General features: G+C 32.6%; 2 protein-coding genes across 2 annotated transcripts; both read left to right on the plus strand.

Moving 5' to 3' along the window:
• The first annotated feature begins 50 nt into the window (after nucleotides 1-50).
• On the plus strand, nucleotides 51-1,871 carry LOC122583673 (threonine dehydratase 1 biosynthetic, chloroplastic-like). The gene is made up of 5 exons (XM_043756052.1): nucleotides 51-449; nucleotides 518-697; nucleotides 793-1,062; nucleotides 1,148-1,354; nucleotides 1,449-1,871. The coding sequence occupies exons 1-5, from the start codon at nucleotides 51-53 to the stop codon at nucleotides 1,620-1,622; spliced, it is 1,230 nt and encodes a 409-aa protein (XP_043611987.1). The 3' UTR covers nucleotides 1,623-1,871.
• A 2,214-nt stretch (nucleotides 1,872-4,085) lies between these two features.
• LOC122582306 (threonine dehydratase 1 biosynthetic, chloroplastic-like) lies at nucleotides 4,086-12,098 on the plus strand. Its single transcript, XM_043754678.1, has 9 exons — nucleotides 4,086-4,516; nucleotides 9,469-9,648; nucleotides 9,781-10,050; nucleotides 10,208-10,414; nucleotides 10,618-10,866; nucleotides 10,946-11,019; nucleotides 11,130-11,247; nucleotides 11,358-11,492; nucleotides 11,599-12,098. Exons 1-9 carry the CDS (start codon nucleotides 4,106-4,108, stop codon nucleotides 11,737-11,739), a joined length of 1,785 nt encoding a protein of 594 aa, XP_043610613.1. The 5' UTR covers nucleotides 4,086-4,105; the 3' UTR covers nucleotides 11,740-12,098.
• The last annotated feature ends 1,222 nt before the right edge of the window (nucleotides 12,099-13,320 follow it).

A 13,320-nucleotide genomic window follows, 5' to 3' on the forward strand; every position in this document is an offset into this window, starting at 1 on the left:
CAAAAATTCACAATCATCACTCTATTAATATACAGTACTATTGATCGATGATGGCGACCGTGTTGTATTGTCCATGTAACGTACGTCAACTACTGCCTCCCATCCGCCGCAACCCAAGTGTATTTTTTGTTACAACCATATTGTCGAAATCAGCTGAAAACTCGTACCCTACAAAAGCCATCATCAATAGTAGTAGTGTAGTTTGTGCTATACCTCAGACATCATTACTACAGTTTTCTCCGGATTCGTTGCAGTATGAACAAGGTATGGTGGGAGCTGTCCCGGATGGTTGTGTGTGTGACTCGCCGATTGGTGCAATGGAGTACTTGACCGGCATATTGACTACCAAGGTTTATGATGTGGCGGTAGAGTCACCCCTGCAGCACGCGACAAAGCTGTCGGAGAGGCTTGGAGCTGATATATGGCTGAAAAGAGAGGATACTCAGCCGGTAATTAAGCAGTAGTTCCCAATTTTATTTTATTTTTTTTGATATATACTAATAGAGGCCGGTTGTAGGTTTTTTCGTTCAAACTTCGTGGAGCATATAACATGATGGCAAAGCTTTCAAAGGAACAACTTGCGCAAGGCGTCATATGCTCTTCTACTGGAAATCATGCTCAAGGGGTTGCTTTAGCAGCCAAGATTTTAGGCTCCAATGCACTGATTGCCATGCCCTTTACAACGCCTCAAATCAAGGTCTATGTTTGCTTCATGTTATGTATGACGTACGATAAGCTTTTGATCTGTTAAAAAGTTGTGATAATTTTTCGTATTTCATGATATTCATTTAGTGGGAGTCGGTTAAGGATTTGGGCGCAACAGTTGTTCTTGTGGGAGGCACATACGATGAAGCACAAACGTATGCCAAAAAAAGGGCGTTGGAGGAGTATCGCGCCTTCATCCCTCCTTTTGATCACGTGGATGTTATAATGGGCCAGGGAACTATTGGAATGGAGATTGTACGCCAATTGCAAGGCCCGATACATGCCATATTTGTGCCTGTGGGTGGAGGTGGCTTGATAGCTGGTGTTGCTGCCTATGTGAAGCGGGTTTTACCAGAGGTGAGTGTTTTCAGTACCTATGAAAAAAAATGTATTTCTTGACACGCTAAAAGTTCAAAATATGTCACTAATTAAAATTACACAGGTACGGATTATAGGGGTAGAGCCTGATGACGCAAATGCAATGGCTTTGTCGTTGCATCATGGCCAAAGAGTTATGCTTGATCGAGTGGGTGGCTTTGCAGACGCCGTTGCAGTGAAAGAGGTTGGTGTTGAAACTTTTCGCCTATGTAGGAAGTTAATTGATGGAGTAGTCCTTGTCAGCCGTGACGCTGTCTGTTCATCCATAAAGGTTAGCAAATCTGTATATATATATCTGTATCTATATATATATACTCAAATGGACTAATAGTTTGAGGCTAATAATATGTTTGTTTGTTTTGAAGGATATGTTTGAGGAGAAAAGGAGTATCCTTGAACCAGCTGGTGCCCTTGCTCTTGCTGGGGCAGAAGCATATTGCCGATACTATAACCTCAAGAATACCAATGTCGTAGCGATAACCAGTGGAGCCAACATGGATTTCGATAGATTGAGATTGGTAACTCAAATGCTCACTTAATCCACTCAACACTGGTTAAAAAAACAAACAGACCCGTATCACTGTGATGAATTGAAGCACATATATATACGATTCAAGTTAACAAAAAAAAAGCTCTGATGAGGGTATTTTTAATGACGTTACTGGGAGGATTCTGTAAATATTTTAAGGAACTGAGTGATAAAATCATAATAGACGAAAGAGAATAAATTTCATCTTGAGAAAAGGAAAGGGCCTAATTACCTTATATGATAAAAAGTACGAGTAATTTATGTGCAGGATAGAGTTTTTTGTGATGATATTTTAATTTAATAATATAATTAACTTGAATGGGTTGAACGTTAATTAATTGTTTACAGACACAAACATATGTACATTTCTAACCGATATACAAATGGAAGCAACTGTTCATTGAATCGTCAATCGTTGTAAAATACAACTGCCAATCGTATCGTTTGAAACATACCTAAAAGAATGGGTTCCCTATTTACAATGCTTATGGACCTGTGGCCCAAGTTGGAAGACCCACTTATTTATTGACCCAATTAGCAATAATACAGTTAACATATAGCATTTTTCTTTGACCCGTTCACAAACTATTTGGCCCGTTGACATTAAGGTCACACAATTTTGAATCTCCATATGGGTAGTCGATCGTGAAAACGAGCTATTTTGTCAATTTATTTTCCCAAGCATTTAGTCCTCGTTGGAATATTAGCTTATTACATAATTACATTACCATACAAGGGTCAACATTTATTAACTTAGTGATTCTATTCTGTCTTCAAAAGGGTGAAACGGAAGCAAAGGTATTCAGATTTTGTCAACTGAATTAGACGAGTTCCATAGGCATGCCAACGATCTTGAGTACAAGTATGAAATTGATCGACAATGAAGTATTCCAGCTTTTAATGTCTTGACGTTAATTGTGACAAAATTCTGTGATTTTTTGACACCATTCATGGTCTAATAGTATCAACACATACATCATAATGTTGTAAATGTATGCATATACATCGAGATCACTTCGTTGTACACAATTTCATCAATCCGTAGAATTCCGCAAATCTTTATATTGTCCGAGTGTTTAAATAAAAGCTTATTCAAACAAAAGAACACCGATTTTATATATACACTTTCGATTATTTCATAACATTATTCATGATATTTTCTCAACTACCTGTCAAAGTTTATATGAACTTTTGCGGTACGTTTATGTGTCTTTAAATAAAACTGTTTAAAAATAATGAGTTGGGCAGAAAACCTTAAATTAATCACTCGTGTATATAAAAGTAACTTTTATTTTATTTTAGAGAATTAGTTTTTAAATGGTCTTTATATATATCTTCAATATTGGACTTGTGCTTAAACATCAATTGGGTTATTGTCTTGGGATGAAATTTGGTACCCCAATATAATTTGTGGGTCTTATTGGGCTTTTTGCACATGTCCATCACTAACCCTGTTAGATGTTATGCATACCGCATACGTGCGGCGGTGCGGGGAATAGGGGATTTATCTATTGTATGATTGTATTTAACTAACCAAATTTTGTTTTGGAAAGTTTTCGTATATCAGATTTTACATATTTGAATCAACCTAACATCCCATTTCCAACTAGCCAAATAAATAAATAAATAAATAAATATTATCAAAAGCTTTAGTTATAAACTCCATTAGACTATCTCCAGTGAAAAAAGTGGGTAAATTGATATGACATCCAGATAATGATTAAGGGTTATAAGTGAAACAGAAAGGTAAAAAGAGATAGGAGATATATTTCACTTAGATAAAAGAGAAGATAGTGAGGTCCACTTTCTTTTCTTTTTTTTTTTTGTGTGTGTATTGTTTTATTTTGATTGGTTATATTGTGGAGCATTGTGAGGTATTAAATGTGAAGGTTAATGGTTAAGAGGAAAAAAAAGTGAAAGATGTGACAAAAAGAAAATTGTAAGGGAAGAATAAATGAACAATTACGAATGGTCTTACAAGATACCAACCCTCGCTATCAGTACGAATTAAATAATTAATGGAATGACTGTGTAAGTTAATTCATTAAAAGTTAGTTTCGTCATAAATACCCGTAACAAGTAGCAAATTAAATACCTAAAAAAAAAAAGTTAAACTGGTGAGAACTTTCTAATCTCATTATGTACGTACCATTTTAATGACTCACCATTCTTACATATGAATGATAAGATATACTTTTTTTATGTTTCAACTTGTTTTCTGTAGCATTTATGTAGATTGGATATGAAGTTATATAATAGAATAATGACATAATAATATAATTAGAATTTAATATAATACTCGAATTTAATAAAGGTACTCAATGGACGTGGTTGGTGTATATTCGTCATGTTTCAGTCTCCATTTTAATATCGTATAATAATGAACAAATTATTATGTTGTTTTCTAGCTATACATAGTTTTATTATATATATAAGCAATACTATAACTACTAAGGAACCCTGAATGATTTAACTTCAGCCTCTACAATAATAATGAACAGTACAATCACATATCCTGGTAGCATATCTCTATGCGGCACCAAAACAACCAGAAACACAAAAATGGCAATTACATTCTCTGTGACAGCCATGTCCAGGCCGTCGGCTGGGAACGCGTACTCTACGAAAGTCGACATTGGTGTTGTTGTTAATGCTCCACCACCAGTACTGCCATTGCTTGAGTTCTCTCCAGACTCATTGCAATATGAACAAGGCAAGGTGGGAGCCGTGCCAGATGGCAGTTTATCATCCGAGTCATCATCAGTTGGTGCAATGGAGTACTTGACCGGCATATTGACATCCAAGGTTTATGATGTGGCTGTGGAGTCGCCGTTGCAGCACGCGACAAAGCTGTCGGAGAGGCTAGAGACGGATATTTGGCTGAAGAGGGAGGATGCCCAACCGGTTAGTGCCATTCATGTACCCTCGATCTGTCTCATAGTAACTTAGTATCGATTATTATATATAATTTCGTTTGTTCTAAAAATAAGTACCGCATCAATTCCTGAAAGTAATTTGCACACTTATGACTTCACGATAAATGTAGTTTTTATACTTTTTAGTTATGCTATACGAAAATGATTAGCGGCACAATTTATTGTTCGTCTACCTTTCTATTTCGATGTATTGATATGAACCATAACTAATACGAGTAATACTTAAATCTATCAAACATCATAAATTTGGTATTATTATTATTATTATTATTAATTATTAATCTTAATCTTAATCTTAATCTTAATATATACTATAACACAGTTAAACTAATGACTTATTAACCAATCAAATCGCTCAATTTCATTAAATTGATTCACGTTTGTGTCATCATTTAGATTAATTACAAATAAAATATCCCAATAATCATTAATCTACCAATATATATGTAACAAGGTCTTAAATTCATTCATAAACAAATAAGAACCCTTGAATGGACTTCATCTTTGATTTATAACCATTAGATCAAATTTAAATCAATGACAATATTAATACTTATACTTTATATAATTAATCAGAATATATCCCTCTAATAAATTACTTTTAATTTTAACAAAATTTACATAATAATAACTAAAATTTATTCCTAATGTGCACGCCTAACATGTTTAATTTGTAGGTGATTTTTAAACTTACCTTTTGTAAATAATTAAATAAAAGATATAATATTTATAATAATCCATCTTTAATTCCAATGTAATTTACAAACACATTATATGTATTATACAATTTATTATTCTTTTATATTAGTAGTATGTAGTAACATAATATCATATTAATATATTAAATTTGTGTTTTTATTTTTTATCCATTTAACATATATACGATGATTATATATATTTTATTTGTGTGTTATTTTATTATGAACATGACTTTAACACGTATGAGTTATGTCATCCGTCCAATTTTAAGTGTTTTATTTTGACTTTTTAAGTTTTTTTTTTTCCTTTCAACTTTGACCTTAAATATCTTTATTTATATTATATAGTTGTTGATGAAAATTATTTTAAGAAAAAATAAATTTAAAATTCAATCCATTCATATATTTTATATCAAGTATTATACTTGTATAACACATGTGAAAATATTTACGGTCAAATTGAAAGAAAAAAAGGTCAAAGTGGTACACTTAAAATGGGACAGACGAAGTAATATTTAATGCCCTACGTTAATGTAATTTCATATTACTTTATTAGCTAGATATTGATATTTGATACCGGAAAATATGAAAAATAATATTTAATTTTACAATATCATTATACAAAGATATAACACATATATTTTATTAACCATCCTTGATACAAAATACTTATTAACCAATGACATCATCATATTCTAGAATGTATCCACAAGACATATGTTTAGAAACATTAAATAAAGTTAAAGTTTCTTAGAATACGAAGATCTTAAACATAAAGTGGTAATTTTATACTTTATTAATGACTATTAAATATATTTTTTTATTTAAAGAAAATTTAAGTTCATTTAATTTTTCTAAACATGTATCTTGTGAGCACATGTTACACTAATCTTTATCTTATTATGAAAGTTAAATATATTTATCTCGCGTATTACGCGGGAATATAATCTAGTATATACTATAAGACTATTGAACTAATGACTTATTAACCAATCAAATCGCACAATTTCATCAAATTGACTTTTGCTTATGTCATCATTAAGATTTAATTATAAATTAAAAATCCTAATAATCATTATCCAAATATATTATTATATTAGTATTTATATTATTTTGTATAAAAAGTATCATTAATTTACACTTTTTTGTTTTTCATCAATAATTTACACTTTTTAGCCTTGAAAACTTAATTTATATTTATTTTTAACCATCAACTTGAGATTTTTTTTTTTAAATTTACAATCATTTAATTAGTTAAAAAAAAATTCAATATATTAAATATTGTCTACAAAAAATTCTTTCAAAACCTAATGACTTATTAACAAATATTAGATTAGATTTTTATAAATTATAAATATTAATATTTACTTTAATATTTAATATAAACACAATTTGAACTCTAGATATATATATATATATATATATATATATATTCAAAACATAATAACAGATGACGATATACAACATCTTTATTCTAAACACAATCGGAATCACAAAATATGAGACGGTCACAGAACAAAACATGATTTACAACACATGGTTACTTAAATACTAAATCGAAGTCAATATGAACTATATTCAAGATTAATTATATCTCTCAAATAAAAAAGGTACATAATTTTTTTTTATTATTATTATTTTTTTGTATATTAGGTTTGCGTATTAATGTTTAAAGTTCAAATTGTCACTCAAATCAAGAAACTTAAATGTTATCAAGTAGTATGAAAACAATCTTAATTGTTATCTAATTATCATAGGACATGTGATTGAAAATAAACTTATGCGTGTTATGGGTCCACATCATGATCACATTACATATACTTGAATGTCAAATACATGATCAAAAATATTTTTATATTTTTAATTCTTAATTATCTTTAATGATGATATTACATTCTGAGTACAACTAGTTTCAAAAAGTTATATAATAAATAAATTATTATAACATGTGCCTTGTGGAATGAATACGACAAACAATTTCATCAATATGTCTCAACTGATAATGACAGTGACAAACATGTGATTATTATACTACAACTTGCAAAGTGTAACACTTAAAACCCTATATCTTCAAAATTATAAGCTTTTATGACTTAAATGTATGAAGATCTAATATTGATAATATCGTAAACCCCGTGTCCAGTGTTAGACACGTGTCTAAAATCTAGTATAATCTATAGTAGTAGCCCGTTGGGTTGTGTTATTAAATCAGGTGTTCTATATTTTTGTTCTAGTTTGTTTCATTTTTTTTAATTAACTTTATTATTATTATATTATTATTATTATTATTATTATTATTATTATTATTATTATTATTAGAACAGCTGGTTACTGGTTAGTAATTATCATTCGATACACCAATGACAGTATGTCTAGAATGAATATAAATGATATATTTTTGAGTAATCTATGAATTTTATTTTGTTTTTTCTAACCTTATGAATACATCAGGTGAGAGAAAACTTGGGAACGGCCTAAACTTATAATGGTCACTTTTTATTAACGAGGAGCGTAAGCCCATCAGGTTAAAAAAAGTCAAACCCGACCAGGAAGTATTAGCGGCTCTGCGGGCCCCATGTCTGTAATGGTAAATCTGGCAGAGAAAAAAGTGGGCCCCCTATCGGTGTCAAAGTATTAGCGGCGACGTCGCCGCAAATGCCTTTGTCGGGTTAATTTTTCCCCTGGTGTTGTTACCCTGTGCCTTTATTAAAGGATATTTTACTTTCAAACACATTTGTTACAAGAAAGAAAAATATTACTCGTAAATAAGTTATAGAATTTGTTTATAATTTGTCACGTTTGTAAGTGAATCACGTGTTGGAGGTCTTGCCAAAAGAGAAAACTATACACTGTATAAATCTACTATTTCCTGGCCCCACGGCCTGCATATATGTCGAGAAAATACATTATTTTTGCAACGTTTCCCACTTAATTTATATTGGTAGGATATTATCTTATATGTAGGGCTCCTTAATTTCGTTTACTCAGCTTAACAATGGATTCAGTTGATATGATTGTGGATCAACTTGAATAAAAAACGCAAACAGAATACAAGTAATAATATGTTAGGTATTCTAATCATTTTAAATGTATATTATATAATGTTTTAGTATGGAAAAATCCTCCAATATGGTTCCTATTGGGGGCGAGAAAAAAAAACAAATCGACCCAGACCTACAACCCAAGCAGAATATTCAAAAACCAGTTGTGTTGAATTAGTGGTTGGAGTCTTTATCTCTGAAAACAGATGTCATGAGTTTGATCTTCATGTCCAGCAAGGCTAACCTTTGGTAGAATATGAAAGCAGTCTCTCTACCTTTTTGTAGGGGTAAGGTGGTCCACATATCAACTTCTCCATACACCGTTGAAGACAGTATTGGAATCCAAAATCCGTAGTAAACGACACTGGGGTTACTTTACTTTTTAAGCCAAAATGGTTAATTTGATTTTGGCCCTTTAAAAATTGAACTTTTTTTGATTTTGGGTTTTGTATGAAGAACTATATATGTGTGTGTATATATATATATATATATCCGGAGTATTTCGATTTATTTGAAAATTGTTTAAACACATAAAAGATAGAATTGGGTTTTCAATGTGGTTTTAAACAACCAAATTTTTACTTTGGTTTGAAACCAAAGTGAAAAATCAAACTTTATTACTATATGCCGCAACATTTTATGATTCATAATGAAATCTTTTACGTACACACTATTTGGATGTGTTTTCGAGTCCATGACAGTGATGTGCTATCCACATATGAGTCGCCATGTCAGTGTATATGGTCCAAATTGTTTACCTTTGTGACATATTTTTCCTTTGAACTATCACTAAAAGGTAAAACGGACATCCTTTAACTTTAAAGTAACTTTAATAGTAATATTAGGAAATTCTTGATTTTTGGATTAAAATTAAAAGTTATTTAATTTTAATCATTGATTTTAACCCACCGGTTAAAATCTCATATATAGCTTTTATCTATAAAATTCATTTGAATTTTAGAGGGTCTCAAAACTACTATTAACATGTCGACAATATATATAGAATGCATAAGAGAAATGAAGCTTAACTAGTCAAATGAAGGCACTAATTAAACTAGCTTCAACAGCATTTTTCAGTCATAATTTAAGTCAAGTTTAGCATGTACGTTGGCAAGTTTGATGAATTGGAAGTCTGTAATTAATCTTAATTAGAGGATACTAGCTAACTGGGATTTCATCAGGTTTTCTCCTTCAAACTTCGTGGAGCATATAACATGATGGCAAAGCTTTCAAAGGAACAACTTGCACAAGGTGTCATATGCTCTTCTGCCGGCAACCATGCTCAAGGGGTCGCATTAGCAGCCAAAACGCTAGGTTGCGATGCAGTGATCGTTATGCCAGTTACTACACCCCGAATCAAGGTTCAATTAAACTGTTTTCATTCTTTGATAATTGAGGCACATTATATAGTTTCATGTTCCATTGTAGCCTAGCTAACAATGTAGCTGAAATTTTTTTATTTTTATTTTTTGGTCGATCAATACTATGTTTAGTGGGAGTCGGTTAAGAGATTGGGAGCAACAGTTGTTCTTGAGGGAGACTCGTACGATGAAGCACAAACATACGCCAAGAAAAGGGGTATAAGTGAGAAACGCACCTTCATTCCACCTTTTGATCATCCAGATGTAATCATGGGTCAGGGAACTGTAGGGATGGAGATCATGCGCCAACTGCAAGGCCCGATTCATGCCATATTTGTTCCTGTAGGGGGTGGTGGCTTAATAGCTGGTATTGCAGCCTATGTAAAAAGGGTCTCACCAGAGGTACACATTATATTTACAATATGCAGACAATACTTTTTCGTAATTGTGATTTTATAATTAGAAAGACCTCTAGCAGTTAAGGTAGTAGAGCCAAATTAAGAGTGTGAGTAATAGCTACTCCAAGTAAAGTCTGGAATGTGCATATATACACATACAGGTACGGATCATAGGAGTAGAGCCTGCTAATGCGAATGCAATGGCTTTGTCATTGCACCATGGCCAACGGGTCATGCTTGATCAAGTGGGAGGCTTTGCAGACGGTGTTGCTGTGAAAGAAGTTGGTGTAGAAACTTTTCGCTTATGCAGGGAGCTAATCGATGGAGTAGTTCTTGTCAGTCGCGATGCTATCTGCGCATCCATAAAAGTATATACGCCTATTCTACTTCATCTTTATTCCATCAGTTTTTAGTTACAAGAAATTTGGTTTTAACTTTAGTTAACAGGCCAGGGGTTTTACCCACACAAAAAAAGTAACTAATTAATTAAGACCATCTTTAACCCACCACACTGAATTTGCAATTCTCTACTTTTTAAAACTATCAAATGATATATAAATTTTTCTTGAAGGACATGTTTGAGGAGAAAAGGAGCATTCTTGAACCAGCAGGGGCGCTTGCTCTCGCTGGTGCAGAAGCATATTGCCGATATTATAACATCAAGAATACAAATGTCGTAGCGATAACAAGTGGAGCTAACATGAATTTTGATAGACTGAGACTCGTGACAGACCTTGCAAACATCGGTAGGCAGCAAGAGGCCGTGCTTGCTACTTTCATGCCAGAGGAACCTGGAAGCATTAGACGGTTCTGCCATCTTGTAAGTTAAAGACTTTTGGTCTTTAATTTTCTTTAATTGTATATATAGTTTTGATAATAATGAATGAATTTTTCGGCAGGTTGGAGGAATAAGTATCACAGAATTCAAGTATAGATACGACTCTAACAGAAGCCGAGCTCTAGTTTTATACAGGCAAGATTATAATTTTTAGTTAAAAACTTGTCGTTGTCGAATAATTAAAAGTATCGATCGTAACTAATTAATTAACCCGCGGCTTGAATTTGGAACGTGAAATTAAACAGTGTTGGTGTTCTTACTAGAGATGAACTCCAAGCCATAATGGAGAGAATGAAGTCATTTCATCTTGAAACTATTGAGTTCACAAACAATGACATGGTTAAAGATCATTTACGGCATCTGGTAGTAATTAATTAGCCTTTTTTCAGGTTCAATGTTTTATATATGTTGTATTGTATGCTTCTTTCATATCAATTAATGACTAAATTACCATTATATATGGATCTCTCTAGATGGGTGGTCGATCAAATGTTGAAGATGAGCTTCTATGTCGATTCGTGTTTCCTGAAAGGCGTGGGGCTTTAGTGAGATTCTTAGATGTTATTAGTCCTCGTTGGAATATCAGCTTGTTTCATTATCGTTCGCAGGTTGGTTTCTCATGACTATCACGTACGCTTCATTAAGCCTAGCTTGCTAGAAGCTAGAGATCGATACTAATATATATATGTCTGGTTTTGTTCGTTGTTTAATTAGGGAGAATCGGGTGCCAATGTACTAATTGGGATTCAAATTCCATCAACCGAATTAAATGAGTTTCGAAGTTGTGCCAACAATCTTGGATACGACTATGAGATTGAAACTGACAACCAAGGATTCCAGCTATTAATGCGCTGATCGATCGAGCAATAATCTTGGTGATCGATCATCGACCAAGACCGCATGAACTTGTCACGAGTTAATTTCAAGCTTTTTCTTGTGTGGAGGGGGACATGCATGCTTTTACCCTTGATCGATACATGTTAGATCGAATCGACATCTTGAAGAACTACTTCAATAAACGGGGCCGAAAGGCCTCCTCACTCGTCCTTTTCTTTATGTCAAATTCCGGTGTGGAAGGTTCATTTAAAATAGATTAGTATGAAATTAATATTAATAATCTGCCATCTTAAAAGATCATAAACAAGGTCTCAAGTTGTATTATTTAAAGTTGACCAAGAACATAATTAAAGTCACAATTGACGATTTGACGTAGACTTGATTCAGAGCCACTCCAAGAAAAGAAAATAAAATAAAATAAAACGTTTAGCACGTGCTTTTTGTCCTTATTAAAGCAAGGAGTAAATGCCAGAAATCATTTCTATGGTTTGCACTTAGACTACATTTTTATCGTTTTTTTATTAATTAACACTCGACTTTACACTTAGATTTTTCTACCCCGCTCATTTTCCAGTTTAATGGACATCGAATTTGTCCTGTTAAGTCGTTCACGTGTGTTGCACATTAGCTGGGTATTATGGGGTTTTTTATAAAAAAAAAAAAATCTTTTCGTGAATAATTATCACAAATCGTGAGATGGAGCAACGGAAAGTGACCGTCAAAGGGTTGTCCCTTACAATCGTCCTAGGCTTATCAGAAGGCTCCATCCTCGCATGCTACGCTTGAACAAACAATTTAGTTGAATTTAAATTCATACTATTTCCTATTCGTGACTCGAAACAATTCGTTCTTTGCAGGCTGATTCTAAGAATGCAGCAACACCTTACTATCATCGACAACAGCACGTACTGTAGCCTCCCCTTAGGCGGTAGTACCGGAATAGCTTTAGGGATTCTTCTTCTTTTATTTCTACCAGCATCAAAGCACAAAGAGAAGGCAAGCCACCTTCCCAAGCTAATCATCTCTGTCAACAATTGGTTTACATTCATTCCCCGCTTTGATGGTAACAGTGTCAATTAACATTGCCTTGCAGCACAAGGTACGAGAATCACTGTGATCAAGTACAGGGCAGCAGAGTGTTTTTTTTTCTCACAATTTTTGATTTTGTTTGCTTTATTTTTATATTTAAAAGTTCTTTTTCTCACAATTATCCATTTTATCCCCTTTCTATATTTTAGTCTTTCTTCCTATGTTTTTTTTTTATTTATTATTATAGACTAGATATAACAGAATTTTCAGTAAATAATTAAATTAATAGACATTTTGTTTAAATATTTAAAATATACTCTTAACAAAATAAGCTCAAAAGTTTATAAAAAAGACCAAAACATATAATTCCATACATATATTTACGGGTTAAAAATCACTGTTCCTACATATATATTATTTATATGTATATGTATTAGCATTATACTCATGTAATGTGGTGGTGGTCGTCGCAACGTCGGTGTGGTGGTGAGGGCAACTATTGGTGGCGGACTCAGTGTCGAGTGGTATAAATTATTGATGTAAATGTAACGGATGTAAAAGGTTGATGGA

This window comes from Erigeron canadensis, chromosome 9, assembly GCF_010389155.1.
Source record: "Erigeron canadensis isolate Cc75 chromosome 9, C_canadensis_v1, whole genome shotgun sequence".
In the NCBI taxonomy this organism is placed as follows: domain Eukaryota; kingdom Viridiplantae; phylum Streptophyta; class Magnoliopsida; order Asterales; family Asteraceae; genus Erigeron; species Erigeron canadensis.

Coding starts and splice junctions, on each gene's coding strand:
- LOC122582306 (XM_043754678.1), top strand. CDS start 4,106: ATGAACAGTACAATCACATATCCTGGTAGCATATCTCTATGCGGCACC. Junction 9,649..9,780: donor TTACTACACCCCGAATCAAG/GTTCAATTAAAC, acceptor TACTATGTTTAG/TGGGAGTCGGTTAAGAGATT. Junction 11,493..11,598: donor TGTTTCATTATCGTTCGCAG/GTTGGTTTCTCA, acceptor TTGTTTAATTAG/GGAGAATCGGGTGCCAATGT.
- LOC122583673 (XM_043756052.1), top strand. CDS start 51: ATGGCGACCGTGTTGTATTGTCCATGTAACGTACGTCAACTACTGCCT. Junction 450..517: donor AAAGAGAGGATACTCAGCCG/GTAATTAAGCAG, acceptor GGCCGGTTGTAG/GTTTTTTCGTTCAAACTTCG. Junction 1,063..1,147: donor TGAAGCGGGTTTTACCAGAG/GTGAGTGTTTTC, acceptor AAAATTACACAG/GTACGGATTATAGGGGTAGA.